Source organism: Schistocerca serialis, chromosome 8 (assembly GCF_023864345.2).
Source record: "Schistocerca serialis cubense isolate TAMUIC-IGC-003099 chromosome 8, iqSchSeri2.2, whole genome shotgun sequence".
Classification (NCBI taxonomy): domain Eukaryota; kingdom Metazoa; phylum Arthropoda; class Insecta; order Orthoptera; family Acrididae; genus Schistocerca; species Schistocerca serialis.
In genome coordinates, this window is record NC_064645.1 from 388,498,441 (window position 1) to 388,516,361 (window position 17,921).

The 17,921-nt window shown below is 43.1% G+C and overlaps 1 protein-coding gene across 1 annotated transcript in view; it reads left to right on the forward strand.

Annotated features, from left to right (window-relative positions):
* Positions 1 to 17,921, forward strand: part of LOC126417029 (dynein axonemal heavy chain 1-like) — a gene marked incomplete at its 3' end in the record, with an annotated part of 951,942 nt that overhangs the window by 464,363 nt on the left and 469,658 nt on the right. The window contains exon 33 of the mRNA XM_050084920.1: positions 9,778 to 9,896. Within this exon, the coding sequence (XP_049940877.1) occupies positions 9,778 to 9,896 (119 nt within the window). The remainder of the gene's footprint in view (positions 1 to 9,777; positions 9,897 to 17,921) is intronic.

Below are 17,921 nucleotides of genomic sequence, written 5' to 3' on the forward strand. Positions count from 1 at the left end.
ACTCAGCTATGCTGGTTGCTGCAGATCTCATACCGTCTACTCCCCTCTGCTCAGGGAATGAGAGAAAGTGAACAGATTTTAGCTATAAACTCCATGAGCAACATAACTTAATTTTTGATTGACATAATTATGAGGTGCATTAAGGTTACAACACTGCCAACTATTTTTCTCACAAAACTGATCACGTGAAAACTCTGAAACTTGTGTCATTTCTTGACAAATCTCCCTGCAGCTGTAAACATTTTTCATAATGTCAATTACATAATTCCTTGACCATTGCAAATGCTGCTTTTAGGAGTCTGATTTAACCACTGGAAAATCACATACATGCCTCACTCATTGTTACAATCAGTGAAAATAAAATCCTAGTCTTCCCGTCATCATGCATAAGGTTTGTGTGGTAACATGCTATGGATGCAGTATTCGTGGCACCCACCTGCAGTGCTTTTATTGCAGTTTTAAGTATTAAAAACATTCATTACTCTCGCTGCTGTTGCTAGAATTTTATGTGGTATACAGTGGCATCTCTGGATGCACCCGTAATTTTGGAGTTTCACTCAAAATGTTTGAATTGTAGACATTCCTCTTCTGTTTTACTGACTGGAGCCTCATATGTACCTCTGGCCTTAGACATACTCACATCAAAAAGATGTGTGTCAGAGTGATGTGCGCAAATAAGGTCTCATGAATGAAAAAGGTTCACAATGTCTGGAAATGTGAGGAGGGGATGGGGAAAGGGGCACTTGAAATTATCACGGTACGTGGCAGAATCCCTGGAGTCAGCCCTGCATTCTATTTTCACCATAAGTTTTGATGCATGAATCGTTACTGCAGCGAGTATATGCTGTATTAATGAGCAAGTACAACACTCATCTGGGGGTAAACACTTACCTCAGACCTGGAATCTGCAATAAAACTTTTACCGGAGATGAGGTTGTGCATGAATAATTTCTGTTAATGTTGCAATGCTAATGAGATTGCATTTGCATGCTGCCTTTCATCCCTTAGTTGCGGACACACACATTGCTGATGACAGATGTTGGCATGTTTTAACATCCATCTGTGGCATTTGGGTAACAGCGAGCTGCATCTCCAAAATGTTTGTAATATCAACTCAGTTTTCCAGTATTCATATAAAATCTGTGCCAATCATTTTTCTGGCACATAAAATTGTTATAACGTCAAGTTGAACACATATATTTCAAAATGACACAACACATATAAGTCACAGAGCAAGTTGACAAGCAATACATGTGAACATGGTAACATTTGAATGAGCACTGAGTCCAAGTCTAGCAGCCGCTGCCTAGCTGGCCGCTTAGGTGATGCAGCTGCAGCATGGCTGGCAGACAGCGCCGCATGTAGAGGACGCACGCAATTGCGCAGCGGCACTTTGAATGATTGTCGAGTCACAACACTTTTCCACCCTTTGAAATCGTTGCACTGGTCTTGATGGAGGTGGCCTGGAGATGGCCAACGTCCATAGGCGTTGTTTGACTGGCCGTAAAGTCTTGAGGAGGTGGCTTCCCGTACGGACGGAAGTGTCCGCCAATGATAACGGGTCGAGATGACAGGAGACATAGGGGTCGAATCTGCTGGGGCCCCGTGCACCAATCTGCCCATTGTGGCAAGTCCAGTTGATATAACAGGAGACATGGGCGATGTGTCGGCGTCTGTAGGAGGAGGAGGCGAGTAGATTGGCTCCGACAGAGGATGGTCATCCCGTTCCTGCATGGGCACATCTCCTGCTGGCGTCCGTTCTTGTGCTGGCAATGCGATGATGGTGAGAGGGCTGTATTGTGAGTATTGAGAGATGCCAAGATCCTGAGCGTCAGGTAGAGCCGAAGGTGGTGTAGCGGCATTCGGAACAGGCGTTGCCGGCACACGAGGCAGAAGCTGGTCTGAATGACGCACTGCAACACTCGTGTCCATCTGGATTTCATAGAGGCGTCGGCACGGTGTTGTAAGATGTGGCCCGGACTCCATTTTGGCCACCTGCCATATCCCCGTACCCAGACGAGGTCGTCGGCGGTGAACCGGCCAAGTGAAGGCATCCGCAGCCGTGAGGTGGAAGGCCGCAGAAGATGAAGTAGCGTGCGGGGCTTTCGGCCATGTAAGAGCTCAGCCAGGCTGTGGTCGACCATGGGGGTGAAACGGTAAGATGCCAGAAACTGGAGAAGCGCATCATCAGCAGCAGAAGAAGTCAGAAGTTTCCGCATCTGATCCTTAAATGTGCGGACCAGTCGTTCAGCTTCACCGTTTGATTGTCAATGAAACGGCGGGGCCGTGACATGCATAACGCTGTGATGAGCACAAAAATCCGCAAATTCGGAAGAGGCAAATTGCGGACCATTATCAGTAACAAGAGTAGAGGGGAGGCCTTCCAAAGAAAAAATGCAGGCGAGAGCACTTGTGGTTGCCGCAGTGGTAGGCGACATGCAACGGACATTGAAAGGAAAGTTAGAGTAGACGTCAATTACGAGGAGCCAATAAGTGCCTAAAAAGGGTCCCGTGAAGTCAGCATGAATGCGCTCCCAGGGCTTCTCAGGCGAAGGCCACAGTGACAAAGATGACTTCGGAGCGGCGGCCTGTGACTCACAAGGGCCGCAGGCAGCGACCATGTGTGCTATTTCAGAGTCGATGCCAGGCCAGTACACATGACGGCGCACCAGAGATTTTGTGCGACACACATGTCAGCACCTTTGGTGAAGGAGGCGCAAGACCGAAGCACGCAAAGATGCAGGTACCACAATACGTGCGAAGCATTGTCAGTGGAAAGGAGGATAACACCATCCCTAGCTGTGAGGTGGTAACGCAAAGCATAGTAGTTCCACAACAGATCAGAAGCCTTAGGGGACGGACGATCAGGCCAACCCTTCTGAATACAGCATAAAACCCGGGAGAGGGTAGGGTCAGAACCCGTGGCAGCCTCGAGCCAGTCCCCGGTGATGGGGAACCCGTCGACAACCCGCTGCTCAGCAACATCCAGGTGAAAACACAATAGTTCGTCCCTACTGAATGCCAGATCAGGACCCATGGGAAGGCGAGACAGAGCACCAGCATTTGCATGTTGAGCCGTTGGCCAGAAATGAATCTCAGAATTGAAACGAGACAAGTAAAGAGTACAACGCTGGAGGCGGTGTGCAGCCTTGGTGGGAAGTGACATTGATGGATGAAACAAGGAAACAAGTGGTTTGCGATCCGTATCAAGATGAAATTTGGAGCCATAGAGAAAAACACCAAACTAATGAAGAGCATAAATAATGGTCAAAGTTTCTTTTTCAATTTGAGAATACTTTTGTTGGGCATCCGTGACCATTTTGGAGGCATAAGCAATGGGTTGTTCTGAACCGTCAGAAAAACGGTGCGCAAGGACTGCACCGACCCCGTATTGAGAGGCGTCTGTGGCAAGAACAAGATGTTGGCCAGGCCGATAAGTAGCCAGGCACGGGGCCTGTTTCAGCATAGTCTTCAATTTCTGGAAAGCCACATCTCATGACGTGGACCAGTGAAAAGGCACGTTTTTATGCAACAGGCGATGCAACGGCTGAGCCACTGAAGCTGCAAACGGTAAAAACTTGTGATAGTATGCTATTTTCCCCAAGAAGGCCTGCAGTATCTTAACAGATGTAGGGCGAGGTAGGGCATCGATCGCAGCGACAGTTTGCTGAAGTGGACGAATACCATCCCAAGAGAGTTGAAACCCCAAGTACGTGATAGATCCCTGAAAAAATTGTGATTTCTGAAGATTACACTTAAGACCAGCACTCTGTAAGACATGAAAAAGTGTGCAGAGATTTTGAAGATGTTCTTCAGTGGTGGAGCCAGTGACAACAATGTTGTCCATGTAATTTATACACCCAGGGACAGGGAGCAATAATTGTTCCAAGAATCGCTGAAAGAGAGCAGGGGTGCTAGCAACCCCGAATGGCAAGCGTTGGTATTGATAAGAGGCCGAAAGGCGTGTTAAGGACCAGAAACTGCCAGGAAGCAGTGTCCAGAGGAAGTTGATGATAAGCTTCTGACAGGTCAATTTTAGAAAAATACTGGCCTCCAGCAAGTTTAGTGAACAGTTATTCAGGTCGGGGATAGGGTAAGTGTCGATGATGCATTGAGCATTTACAGTGGCTTTGAAATCGCCACAGAGACGAATATCACCATTTGGCTTAGCAACAACAATGACAGGAGAGGACCACTGACTGAAAGTGACAGGAAGCAACACCCCTGAAGTAGTGAGACGATCCAGCTCCCGTTTTACCCGATGACGAAGGGCCACAGGAATGAGCCGACCCCGAAAAAACTTGGGCCGAGCAGTGGGTTTGAGCATGATATGAGCTTCAAAGTCGTTTGCATGGCCTAACCCAGGAGAAAAAAGGGACGAAAATGTCGTCAACAAGGAATCCAATTGAGCATAAGGAATAGCGTCAGAGACGATATTGACAGTCATCTATGGAGAACCCAAAAACGCGAAAGGCATCGAAACCAAAAAGATTCTCTGCGTTACTCTGGTCGACCACAAGTATGGGAACAGTGCGAACGATGGATATGTAAGATACCTCAGCATTCAATTGTCCCAAGAGAGAAATCTTCTGTTTATTGTACGTCCGTAATTGCCAAGTGACAGGTGGCAGGAGTGGAGAACCCAACTGAAGATACGTCTGAGAATTAATTATAGTGGCAGCAGAACCGGTATCCACCTGCATGCGAACATCTCGACCAAGGATTTGGACAGTGAGGAATAACTTCGCTGAAAGGGAAGAAGTGCAATTGACAGACAACTCAGAATCAGAATCAGCATCATGTTCATGAACATCATGTATGCGGTCAGATTTGCAAACGGAAGACACATGACCTTTCTTTTTGCAATTGTGACACACAGCCCAATGTTGGGGGCAGTCCTCGCGTGAATGTTTTGTAAAACACTGCGGACATGAAGGAAGTTGCCGGGGGTTTTGCTGCAGTTTCTTAGCGGGTTGTTTACGGTTAGGCTGAGGCTGCGCGTGGGAGCGCACTGCGGCCATGTCGGTCGGCGGGGACGCGCCGCACGCGTCGTCAACAGCGCACAGAGGTTGTATTTCCCCAACATCACCCCACGCCTCTATTTGCGCCCCAGCGGCGCGAGAAATTTCAAAAGACTGTGCGATGGAGAGGACTTCATCTAGAGTCGGATTTGCCAACGGAAGGGCACGTTGCCGAACTTCTTTGTCGGGCACCAACTGGATAATAGCATCCCGTACCATGGAATCGACATTGGATTCTTTGTGAACGTCAGTAACAAATTGACGCTTTCGACTGAGGCCGTGAAGTTCAGCAGCCCAAGTGCGATAGGATTGATGCGGCTGTTTTTGACAACGATAAAAGGCAACACGAGAGGCTATCACATGCATTTGCATTTGAAAATAGACAGACACAAGTGAGCACATTTCAGAAAAGGACAAAGACGCAGGATCTTTCAAAGGAGGCAATTGTGACAACAACCGATACATTTGAGGTGAAATCCAGGAAAGGAACAGAGACTTACATGGTTGTTCGTCCGTGACATGAAATGCCAAGAAGTGCTGTCGAAGACGTTTTTCATAATCAGACCAGTCTTCCGCCGTCTCGTCGTAAGGAGGAAAAGGAGGTATAGCCAACGACGAGAAATGCCCCATATTTGACACCACAACGAAATCATGAATCGCCGATGTTAGAAGCATTTGCTGTACAATGAGACTTTGCAATAGTTGCTCGACAGTAGCCATGGAAACCTGTGAGTCAACGGTGAAAACGAAAAATCCACTACCTCGTCGCCAATTGTTATAACGTCAAGTTTAACAAATATATTTCAAAACAACACAACACATATAAGTCACAGAGCAAGTTGACAAGCAATACATGCGAACACGGTAACATTCGAATGAGCACTGAGTCCAAGGCTAGCAGCCGCTGTCTGGCTGGCCGCTTCGGTGGTGCAGCTGCTGCATGGCTGGCAGACAGCGCTGCACGTAGAGGAGGCGCGTAATTGCGCGGCGGCACTGTGAATGATCGGCGTGTCACAACAAAAATCTATGCCAACCATTTTTCTGGCACCCTGTCTGCTGGTCAGGAGTATGATGATAGCAGCAATGGAATTTGTACTGCTCTGTTGAGAGCTTTCAAGTTTAAATGTGCAACTTGATCATCTAAAAGTTTGACCTTTTGCTCTTTTGTTGGTGCATCTGCACTCATCACACGTTTAAGCGCTAGTTATGGCACTTGCTGCTTCAATGTACTTCAATGACAGCTGTGTTGTCTCTCAATTTTAGTGCATACAGAAATTTCAGACAGGGCATTCGCTACTGCGTCAGCCATCTGTGCCAGGGCCTGCAATGACAAATCTTGTGTTGTTATGGCTGTACAAATACTAGCTGGTAATTTACATAGCCTTAGCACACATAGCAACTGTTCAGGCAGCAGATCAGGACCTGCTAAAGCATGTAAAACTCACAACATTTGAGATGAGGAGCTGTTGTCCTAGCTGTTCATCATTAAAAGCTTTCTGCTGCTGAATCTCTGGCAAAAGTGTGTAGCATTGGATGTGTGCCTGCTTAAGTGAGGTGTAGCAGTATTGTGATAGAACACCTTTAGTTTCTTCTATCACTGCTCCCTCGAAATGTGCAACTGCAATTACATACCTGTCATGGCTGGTGCACACTCCGTGTTGTGGAAAGATGCACTCTGTGTGCATGAATCACATCTGTGGATGATTAGGCCCAAACAGCAGAAGTTGAATATGACCCTAACAGGTTGTGGAATACACATCTTGCTCATTTTGTCAGTGGCTGCATGTTTCAGCATAGCTGAAGACATGGTTTCTCCCATTTTAAATTCAGTCTCTGGCATTTGTGATGTTGCATTCATTACTATCACAAGAAGGGAGGTAATGGTGGTGGTGGTGGGGGACAATTTTCTGTTCCAATTTTCCTCTTAAAGGCTCACTTCAGAGTCACCACTATGAGTAATTTGTCAACAAGAAATAATGCCCATATAAAATCTGCGGACATGATGATTAGTCAGTATGTTCTTTTTATTGCACACACACTAAATTGTGACAAAGCATGGAAATGCAAAGGATATCTGACAAAACTCTCTATCTATAATGAAGACACTCTGCTAAATCAGCAATTCATCTTCTGTCTGTTGTGTCGGCTACAAGCACAGGGACTGATGTGACCACAAGCTTCTTGTCATTGGCAGATTCATTCATTTTCTGGAAAAGATAGCTAACATGTAACCCAACATATGTTTGCAATATTATATAGCCCGGTGGAGTTGATTGCATTTTTTAACCACATGCTCCCAAGGAACCATGAAGGATTAACAATAAATTATCTTTTAGAAAGAAGCAGCAATGTGACATCATAGAGCTTGTCCTTTCATCATCAGCTGCACGAAATACTTCAAAATTAATTTGTGCAGCTTTGGATCATCAGCTGTGTCTGTTCTTTCAGATATGCATGTAAGTATTACAAGATGAGGGAGGCACACGACGATAACAACATTGGTCTATGTTCCTCATTGTTGTTCTCCATGTGTGGGAATTCAAATGATGTTGGAGTGTTAGGTGATGAATTTAATTGACCAGAATCTAAGGCTGTAGACAGTGTGATAGCTGAAATTCGGGTCAGTCCAGGGAACATTCATGGATAGCCAAAGTGGTTAAGGGACCATATGCACAAGTGGGAAAACCCGGTATGCATATTTTTTGTGTTTCAGTTGGGTGATAGATTTATATCTAACACAGCTGATGTCAAGGAATCCACAGTCAGCCAGTTAATTTCAAAATCTTTCAAAGATTTATCCAGCACACAGAGGTCTTCCGTGAGTACTGCCACTGTACTAGAACAGATGAAAAGAAGTGTTGTACATTTCAGATTATGCAGTGTTTATTTCATCTGAAACTAAAATGGTCACTGCACCAAAGAAAACTCAGTTGCAGATATTCAACCCTTTCTGCACCTTACTAACACTAATTATACACTGAACTTGTTACAGGTAGGCACTCTGCTTGTGACTAAGTGCTCAATTTGCTGTTGCAGTGCTAGATAATAAACTTTATTGCAACGTAAAAACCAAACCATAACTCATACAACTCCATTAAATAGCACATTCAACAACAGAATAAAATATATATAAAAGCAAAGAGAAAACGTAAGTCAATGACTGTGTCAAATATAATCATTAAAAATAGTTATCACTTGCACATAGCATTACGTATCATATAACACAGCACTTCATTACTATAGTTTTAAGGGCCAGATCATACATGAAATTACCAAACAGCTCCTCTTAATTGGATTCAGTATTGTGGAGCAGGAAACTTCAGTTGGTGACTCAGCTGTTTTCCATAAACATGTCCTGTAGGTTCATTTTTGAAAGAATTTATACAGTTCAGAGATGAATGCAGTCAGTAGCATAATCGAGCAAAGGACAAAGATAACTTACCATTTAGAATATAATGTCTGTATGTGTAAAAGATTATTTATCCAATGTCACTGTGAAATTACTGTTTTAATGAGATACCTGTGCTCATCAATTACTAAAATTCTAATTTTGTGCTAAGCATAGTATTAGAAGGCCACAAGAACTCACAGTTTCAAAAGTTGGAGAAGTAAAGGTCATCATATAGCATCATGTAACTGATGTGTTTAGCAGCATACAAGTACATAATCAGAATTGAACTCGTTGTTGTCTGCCTAACTTTGTTCCTTCTGCTGCTCATGTTTCATTGTGAACTTTCCATTATCATCCTGTATTTCATAGTTTAGAAGATAGCAGCAAAAATTTAATTTCTTTTGCTGAATTGTACTGAACTAAATGTGAATAGGCATATATCACCTTGAAAATAATCTAGACTGGAAGTGAAACATAAATAGTTTATAACAGTTACAATATACTGATTCAGGAGATGCTACTGGGAGAGGGGGGGGGGGGGGGGGGTATCAAATTTTATTTTAAGGAAGCATTTCATGTATTTTCTAGTACAGTACTTAACAATATTTATTTTTAGAACATTTCATATTCTTATTGATATTGTCATGTTTTACCGCAAAAAGAAAATCATTTAATTTGATTTTTCTATTACTAAGTGGCAGAGCAACTTTGTATTTATGAGTGAAAGCACAGTGTTAATACTGGCAAAAATCCATGACATTGAATATTTCATTTATAATTTAGATATATTGGTCATACATTCTATTTGCAATGTTTGTTGCTCTAGGATAGAATTTGGAGTGACTTCACCACATTATTTTTTAAATTTCATCTACAGATGGAAAATTAGAGTCCTGTAGTAACAACAAGTTGCAACAAATTATGAAGAACACCTTTTTATTCTCATTGCAATGCAGAATTTTTTTAACTTCAACTGAAGACACAGTTCATACATTTATATTTGCTTGCTTCAGCAAGGCTTAATGTTTACTGATATGTCCCAACAGTTGCAACTTTGATTTGGAAGATTTGTAAAAGATGTAGAAAAAATGAGCAGTTATAGTTTGGAACATAAGTAGAAGAAATAGAAAAAAATTAAATAATCATAAAACACAAATGATAACAGGACATAACATGTTGGAAGTAGCAATAGTTGCTGTATTTCTAGATTTTTATAACAAATGTGACATTTAGTATTGTGCAATAAAAATTTTATATCCACATAACACCATGAAGGAGGAGGTACATTTTTTGCTCCATAATAAGAAAAAATGAGCAGTAGATTTTATTCAGATTATTCTTAAATATTTCTTATGCTTCCTGCAGACTTCATGACGGTGGTTTCACAGACACAACTCCAGATGGTGAACCATCTGTTCCTATGTGGCAACACTGGTTGAGTGGTGTAGAAGAGTATATAATTGGTCCCGAGACGAAATTTGAAGGTATGTTTGATGTAATTATTTACAACTTGTAACCGCTATTCTGATAATATAAATATCTCCAGGTGACTTGTGATGGATGTAGAATGAAATACATTGCCCCTATGTATAGTTTCACATGCACTCTATGATGTATTTCACAGTCAATGGAAAGAGTGAGGTCACTGTACAGTTAAGGTATGTATCAGGCAATAGACTGGCGTATAGACAAGATTGAACTTGTAGTTTTGGACGTTTTGTGCTTCAGAGCTGACAGACTAACTTGGTAACTCCTACCTACCAGTCATAAAAAAGCTTTGTTCCCCCAACCTTACTCTACCACTTACTTATCCCCACCATCCTCCACGGTTGCTAACCCCATGTAACTCTAATGACCCACTTCAACACTGTTCTTCTTATATTCTTCCATGATTATATCTACTATCTAGTGCTTGCTACTCTGCTGAGGTGGTGCCATGAAATGTTGTTATGTATTCACAAACAAACATATATGATACATTAAAAATTTATGTAAAAATGTCCAAATTGTGTTATAGTCTATAGAATATGGAAAATCTTGAGAGCACCGTAGAAGCCAAAAGAAATAAGATTCAGTACTTGTTTTTTCATGATGTCATCAGATTGATGGATTTGCAAACATTAGATATAATATTAATGCAGTAATTGTTTTTTGGTAACATATGTTATAGAAAACAATTTTTCAACAAAAACAATCAATTTTTGAAAATGTTTTGGATAGATAAAAAAATCTATTCACCAAATGGTGGCAGGAGAACAGACATACAAACGATGTTATGAATGCAAGCTTTCGGAGCCATCAGCCCATTCTTCTGTCAGAAGGGTTGAAGGCGAAGAAAGAGGGATGAAGGGAAAGGGGTAGAGTTCAGAAAAGGCACTCAGAACTGTGTGTCAGGGGAGACTTAATGGACAGGAAGAGAAGCAAATACTAAACCTCACCAGAAAACAGTTTTTCATCTTATGTTATTTTATGTATTTGTAAAATTATTACAGTTCATATGTTACTGTTTGAAATTGATTCACAATACAACACAACACATGTTGTTATATAACACATTTTTCTATCAAAAGATATTTTAATTTTGTTTTCAAATCGTTCCCTTTCTGTGGCTTTGGTGAGCTTGGCAACTTGTTAAACTAAACGAAATGATTGATAAGCAGAACTTAATCTGTAATTTTGGGTTTGTCAAAAATGGTTTTTTTTTTGTCCCAGTGTCGTGATCATGTGCATCATTATGGTATATTTTTGGGGGGCAACAAAAAGAGTGTGTACTTTGATAATTATGAAGAACATATAGACACTTTATGACAAGAAACTGTGGCTTACTCTGTGCATAGATCTTATTGTCTTTTCTGTAAATGCACCACTCACCTCCATAATTTGATCACATACTTAAGAAAAATGTAAGTTGTCTTTAAACACAACTCGTAACACTTAGCTATGGACTATCTTTGATGACTGCTAAGGAGATACAAGCTACTATTGATTTTTCTACATATAAAATTAATGTAGTTTACTAACAGAAATCTTCATCCACTTACAACCTAGAAACTTAAGTTACCATTTTCCACTGCCATGATAATACACTTATTAGTTACATTTGTCTGGTGACAGCTACCTGTTTTAAATAAATAAATAATAAATAAATGGTTTATTTGTCCACAATAACAAAGATTTACTGGCTTTCATGTGATAATTGAAGTATTTACTTATTTTCATTATACTATTAACTGCTAGAGATACCAGGTCCTTATGCTGTGCCAGAGAGTGAGATTGTGGTGTCACTGCCTAGCTTATCATGCTGGAGTTACAGGGTTGTGCCATGCCATTAATATATAGGAGGATGAGATCAGGGCAACTATTGAGCACTGCTGTACACCATGTGTTAACATTTCATTGATTGATGGGAAATTGATGACCTTTGTGTGTGTTATTTTTGTATTTTGCTTATGGTTCATCAGGTATGTAGATGATTCTCCGATGTTATTTGACGTACACTATCTTAGAATAACCCATGGTTCACTGAGTCAAAAGATTTTGTCAGGTATATAAATAGATATGCAGCCTACCTCTTCTGGTCCACTGGTCCAGGAGACAGTATACTTCATGCATTAACTATGTAACAGCTGTTGTTGTGCTTTTATGCTTGAGCAGACATTTAGTACATTTAGATGAGCAGTTTCTCTAATACTGCAATTAATAAAATAAGTAAGAGGTTCTGCTATCTTTTGAGCAAATCCTGTAACCCAACTGAGTATGCCATCCCACCCTGATATTTGTTCTTTAACATTTGCACGTCTATTACCATGTGTTTTACATCTTTATTTACTTCCACGGATTTAAAATCAACATTCTGTAGAAGATTATCTGGTGAGGGATAGTCAACAACAGAAATGAAATACTTAACCAAAGTGCTACCTCTGATATTTTTAATACTTCATTTCTGTGCATGTGTGTTGCTTAATGAGTCAGTGTTCATCATCTTGAGAGTCATTTGTCTCTCTGACTTTGCCATTCACCTGAATCCTAAGGTCTGCAGTTTATATTTTAAAGGTTTTCTTGGGCTGATTATATTGTGTCTTCAAAATCTGCATAATACACTCCTGGAAATTGAAATAAGAACACCGTGAATTCATTGACCCAGGAAGGGGAAACTTTATTGACACATTCCTGGGGTCAGATACATCACATGATCACACTGACAGAACCACAGGCACATAGACACAGGCAACAGAGCATGCACAATGTCGGCACTAGTACAGTGTATATCCACCTATCGCAGCAATGCAGGCTGCTATTCTCCCATGGAGATGATCGTAGAGATGCTGGATGTAGTCCTGTGGAACGGCTTGCCATGCCATTTCCACCTGGCGCCTCAGTTGGACCAGCGTTCGTGCTGGACGTGCAGACCGCGTGAGACGACGCTTCATCCAGTCCCAAACATGCTCAATGGGGGACAGATCCGGAGATCTTGCTGGCCAGGGTAGTTGACTTACACCTTCTAGAGCACGTTGGGTGGCACGGGATACATGCGGACGTGCATTGTCCTGTTGGAACAGCAAGTTCCCTTGCCGGTCTAGGAATGGTAGAACGATGGGTTCGATGACGGTTTGGATGTACCGTGCACTATTCAGTGTCCCCTCGACGATCACCAGTGGTGTACGGCCAGTGTAGGAGATCGCTCCCCACACCATGATGCCGGGTGTTGGCCCTGTGTGCCTCGGTCGTATGCAGTCCTGATTGTGACGCTCACCTGCACGGCGCCAAACACGCATACGACCATCATTGGCACCAAGGCAGAAGCGACTCTCATCGCTGAAGACGACACGTCTCCATTCGTCCCTCCATTCACGCCTGTCGCGACACCACTGGAGGCGGGCTGCACGATGTTGGGGCGTGAGCGGAAGACGGCCTAACGGTGTGCGGGACCGTAGCCCAGCTTCATGGAGACGGTTGCGAATGGTCCTCGCCGATACCCCAGGAGCAACAGTGTCCCTAATTTGCTGGGAAGTGGCGGTGCGGTCCCCTACGGCACTGCGTAGGGTCCTACGGTCTTGGCGTGCATCCGTGCGTCGCTGCGGTCCGATCCCAGGTCGACGGGCACGTGCACCTTCCGCCGACCACTGGCGACAACATCGATGTACTGTGGAGACCTCGCGCCCCACGTGTTGAGCAATTCGGCGGTACGTCCACCCGGCCTCCCGCATGCCCACTATACGCCCTCGCTCAAAGTCCGTCAACTGCACATACGGTTCACGTCCACGCTGTCGCGGCATGCTACCAGTGTTAAAGACTGCGATGGAGCTCCGTATGCCACGGCAAACTGGCTGACACTGACGGCGGCGGTGCACAAATGCTGCGCAGCTAGCGCCATTCGACGGCCAACACCGCGGTTCCTGGTGTGTCCGCTGTGCCGTGCGTGTGATCATTGCTTGTACAGCCCTCTCGCAGTGTCCGGAGCAAGTATGGTGGGTCTGACACACCGGTGTCAATGTGTTCTTTTTTCCATTTCCAGGAGTGTAGTTGTGAGGTTAAGAAGGTTCAGAACACATGTACTCTGCCTGGGCCCGATCAGACACTGTGGAAGTTCTGTAGTATTTTAAAATGGTCTTCCCTTCTCTGAAAGTGTGGCATTAGTGGTAAACAATATCCTATTTTTCCTCTTTTCTGTTATCTTTGAAGGCATTAGTGCTATAGATTTTCTGAGTTTCTGTTGAGCAGTTTCTGGTATTATTGGCATAGATGAATTTAGAAATTCTCTACCATCAGACAGAAGTGGTCAGAATAATGAATACCTAATCTATCAAACAATGGAAAATCCAGGATGGAATGTAAATATACGAGAGAAGGAAAGTTGCCACTCACCATGTAGCGGAGATGCTGAGCCGTGATAGGCACAATAAAAAGAATCATAGCTTTTGGCCATTAAGGTATTTGTCAGCAGTACACAGACACAGACACACACACACACACACACACACACACACACTAGTATGGTGGGAGTGGCGGAAAGTGAAGTGTTGCAGTTTAGACGGAGGGTATGAGAGAAGGTTCGGAGGGGGTAGGGAGTAAGTAGCGGAAAGGAGAGAAATAAAAATAAAAGAAATTAAAACACTGGGTGTGGCGGTGAAATGACAACTGTGTAGTGCTGGAATGGGAACATGGAGGGGGCTGGATGGGTGAGGACAGTGACTAACGAAGGTTGAGGCCAGGAGGATTATGGGAAAGTAGGATGTACTGTAGGGAAAGTTCCCAGCTGCGCAATTCAGAAAAGCTGGTGTTGGTGGGAAGGATCCATATGGCACAGGCTGTGAAGCAGTTATTGAGATGAGGAGTATCATGTTTGGCGGCGTGTTCAGCTGCAGGTTGGTCCACTTGTTTTTTGGCCACAGTTTGTCGGTGGCCGTTCATGCGGACAGACAGCTTGTTGGTTGTCATGCCTACAAAGAATGCAGCACAGTGGTTGCAACTTAGCTTGTAAATCACATGACTGGTTTCACAGATAGCCCTGTCTTTGATGTGATAGATAATGTTAGTGACCAGATTGGAATAGGTGGTGGTAGGAGGATGTATGGGACAGGTCTTGCATCTAGGTCTATTACAGGGGTATGAGCCCTGAGGTAAGGGATTGGGAGCAGGGGTTGTGTAAGGATCATCATCATCATTTAAGACTGATTATACCTTTCAGCGTTCAGTCTGAAGCATAGTCCCCCTTATAAAATTCCTCCATGATCCCCTATTCAGTGCTAACATTGGTGCCTCTTCTGATGTTAAGCCTATTACTTCAAAATCATTCTTAACCGAATCCAGGTACCTTCTCCTTGGTCTGCCCCGACTCCTCCTACCCTCTACTGCTGAACTCATGAGTCTCTTGGGTAACCTTGCTTCTCCCATTCGTGTAACATGATCCCACCATCTAAGCCTGTTCGCCCTGACTGCTACATCTATAGAGTTCATTCCCAGTTTTTATTTGATTTCCTCATTGTGGACACCTTCCTGCCATTGTTCCCACCTACTAGTACCTGCAATCATCCTAGCTACTTTCATATCTGTAACCTCAACCTTACTGATAAGGTAACCTGAATCCACCCAGCTTTCGCTCCCATACAACAAAGTTGGTCGAAAGATTGAACGGTGCACAGATAACTTAGTCTTGGTACTGACTTCCTTCTTGCAGAAGAGAGTAGATCGTAGCTGAGCACTCACCGCATTAGCTTTGCTACACCTCGCTTCCAGTTCTTTCACTGTGTTGCCATCCTGTGAGAATATGCATCCTAAGTACTTGAAACCATCCACCTGTTCTAACTTTGTTCCTCCTATTTGGCACTCAATCCGTTTATATCTCTTTCCCACTGACATTACTTACGTTTTGGAGATGCTAATCTTCATACCATAGTCCTTACATTTCTGACATAGCTCTGAAATATTACTTTGCAAACTTTCAATTGAATCTGCCATCACAACTAAGTCATCCGCATATGCAAGACTGCTTATTTTGTATTCACATATCTTAATCTCACCCAGCCAGTCTATTGTTTTCAACATATGATCCATAAATAATAAGAACAACAGTGGAGACAGGTTGCAGCCTTGACTCACCCCTGAAACTACTCTGAACCATGAACTCAATTTACTGTCAACTCTAACTGCTGCCTGACTATCCACATGTTGTTGTTGTGGTCCTCAGTCCTGAGACTGGTTTGATGCAGCTCTCCATGCTACTCTATCCTGTGCAAGATTCTTCATCTCCCAGTACCTACTGCAACCTACATCTTTCTGAATCTGCTTAATGTATTCATCTCTTGGTCTCCCTCTACGATTTTTACCCTCCACGCTGCCCTCCAATACTAAATTGGTGATCCCTTGATGCCTCAGAACATGTCCTACCAACCGATCCCTTCTTCTAGTCAAGTTGTGCCACAAACTTCTCTTCTCCCCCACCCTATTCAATACCTCCTCAATAGTCATATGATCTACCCATCTAATCTTCAGCATTCTTCTGTAGCACCACATTTCGAAAGCTTCTATTCTCTTCTTGTCCAAACTAGTTATCTTCCATGTTTCACTTCCATACATGGTTACACTCCATACAAATACTTTCAGAAACGACTTCCTGGCACTTAAATCTATACTTGATGTTAGCAAATTTCTCTTCTTCAGAAACGCTTTCCTTGCCATTGCCAGTCTACATTTTATATCCTTTGTACTTCGACCATCATCATTTATTTTGCTCCCCAAATAGCAAAACTCCTTTACTACTTTAAGTGTCTCATTTGCTAATCGAATTCCCTCAGCATCACCCAACTTAATTCGACTACATTCCATTATCCTCCTTTTGCTTTTGTTGATGTTCATCTTATACCCTCCTTTCAAGACACTGTCCATTCTGTTCAACTGCTCTTCTGCGTCCTTTGCTGTCTCTGACAGAATTACTATGTCATCGGCGAACCTCAAAGTTTTTATTTCTTCTCCACGGATTTTAAACCTACTCCGAATTTTTCTGATGCTGAGGGAATTAGACTAGGAAATGAGACACTTAAAGTAGTAAAGGAGTTTTGCTATTTGGGGAGCAAAATAGGTGATGACGGTCGAAGTAGAGGGGATATAAAATGTAGACTGGCAATGGCAAGGAGGGCGTTTCTGAAGAAGAGAAATTTGTTAATATCAAGTATTGATGTAAGTGTCAGGAACTCATTTCTGAACATATTTGTATCGAGTGTAGCCATGTATGGAAGTGAAACATGGACGATAAATAGTTTAGACAAGAAGAGAATAGAAGCTTTCGAAATGTGGTGCTACAGAAGAATGCTGAAGATTAGATGGGTAGATCACAAAACTAATGAGGAGGTATTGAATGTAATTGGGGAGAAGAGGAGTTTGTGGCACAACTTGACTAGAGGAAGGGATCGATTGGTAGGACATGTTCTGAGGCATCAAGGGGTCACCAATTGAGTAATGGAGGGCACCGTGGAGGGTAAAAATCATAGAGGGAGACCAAGAGATGAATACACTAAGCAGATTCAGAAGGATGTAGGCTGCAGTAGGTACAGGGAGATGAAGAAGCTTGCACAGGATAGAGTAGCATGGAGAGCTGCATCAAACCAGTCTCAGGACTGAAGACCACAACAACAATTATGGCCAACACTGACCTACCTTTTAATTTCACGCATATGGTCGTTGTGCACACAGCACTCCATGAAGTCGCCAATCAATAGAATTAGTCAACACACACTCTCTCTCTCTCTCTCAAGAAAATTCAACTCACACCACATGACCGCAGTTTCTGGTCAGACTCCCACCCCCCCGAAGAAAGTGGCTTGTTGTGTTGAGGAGGACCGGGTGATGCAAGTGGAGGAGATGTGTTGAGGGTCTGGATGAATGTACATATGGTATCCTCACTCTCGATCCAGATGATGCCATCAGTGAATCTGAATGATGTAAAGGGCTTGGGATTTAGGGTGGATAGAAAGGATTCTCCTAGTGGCCCATAAATGGGGTGGCATAGGATG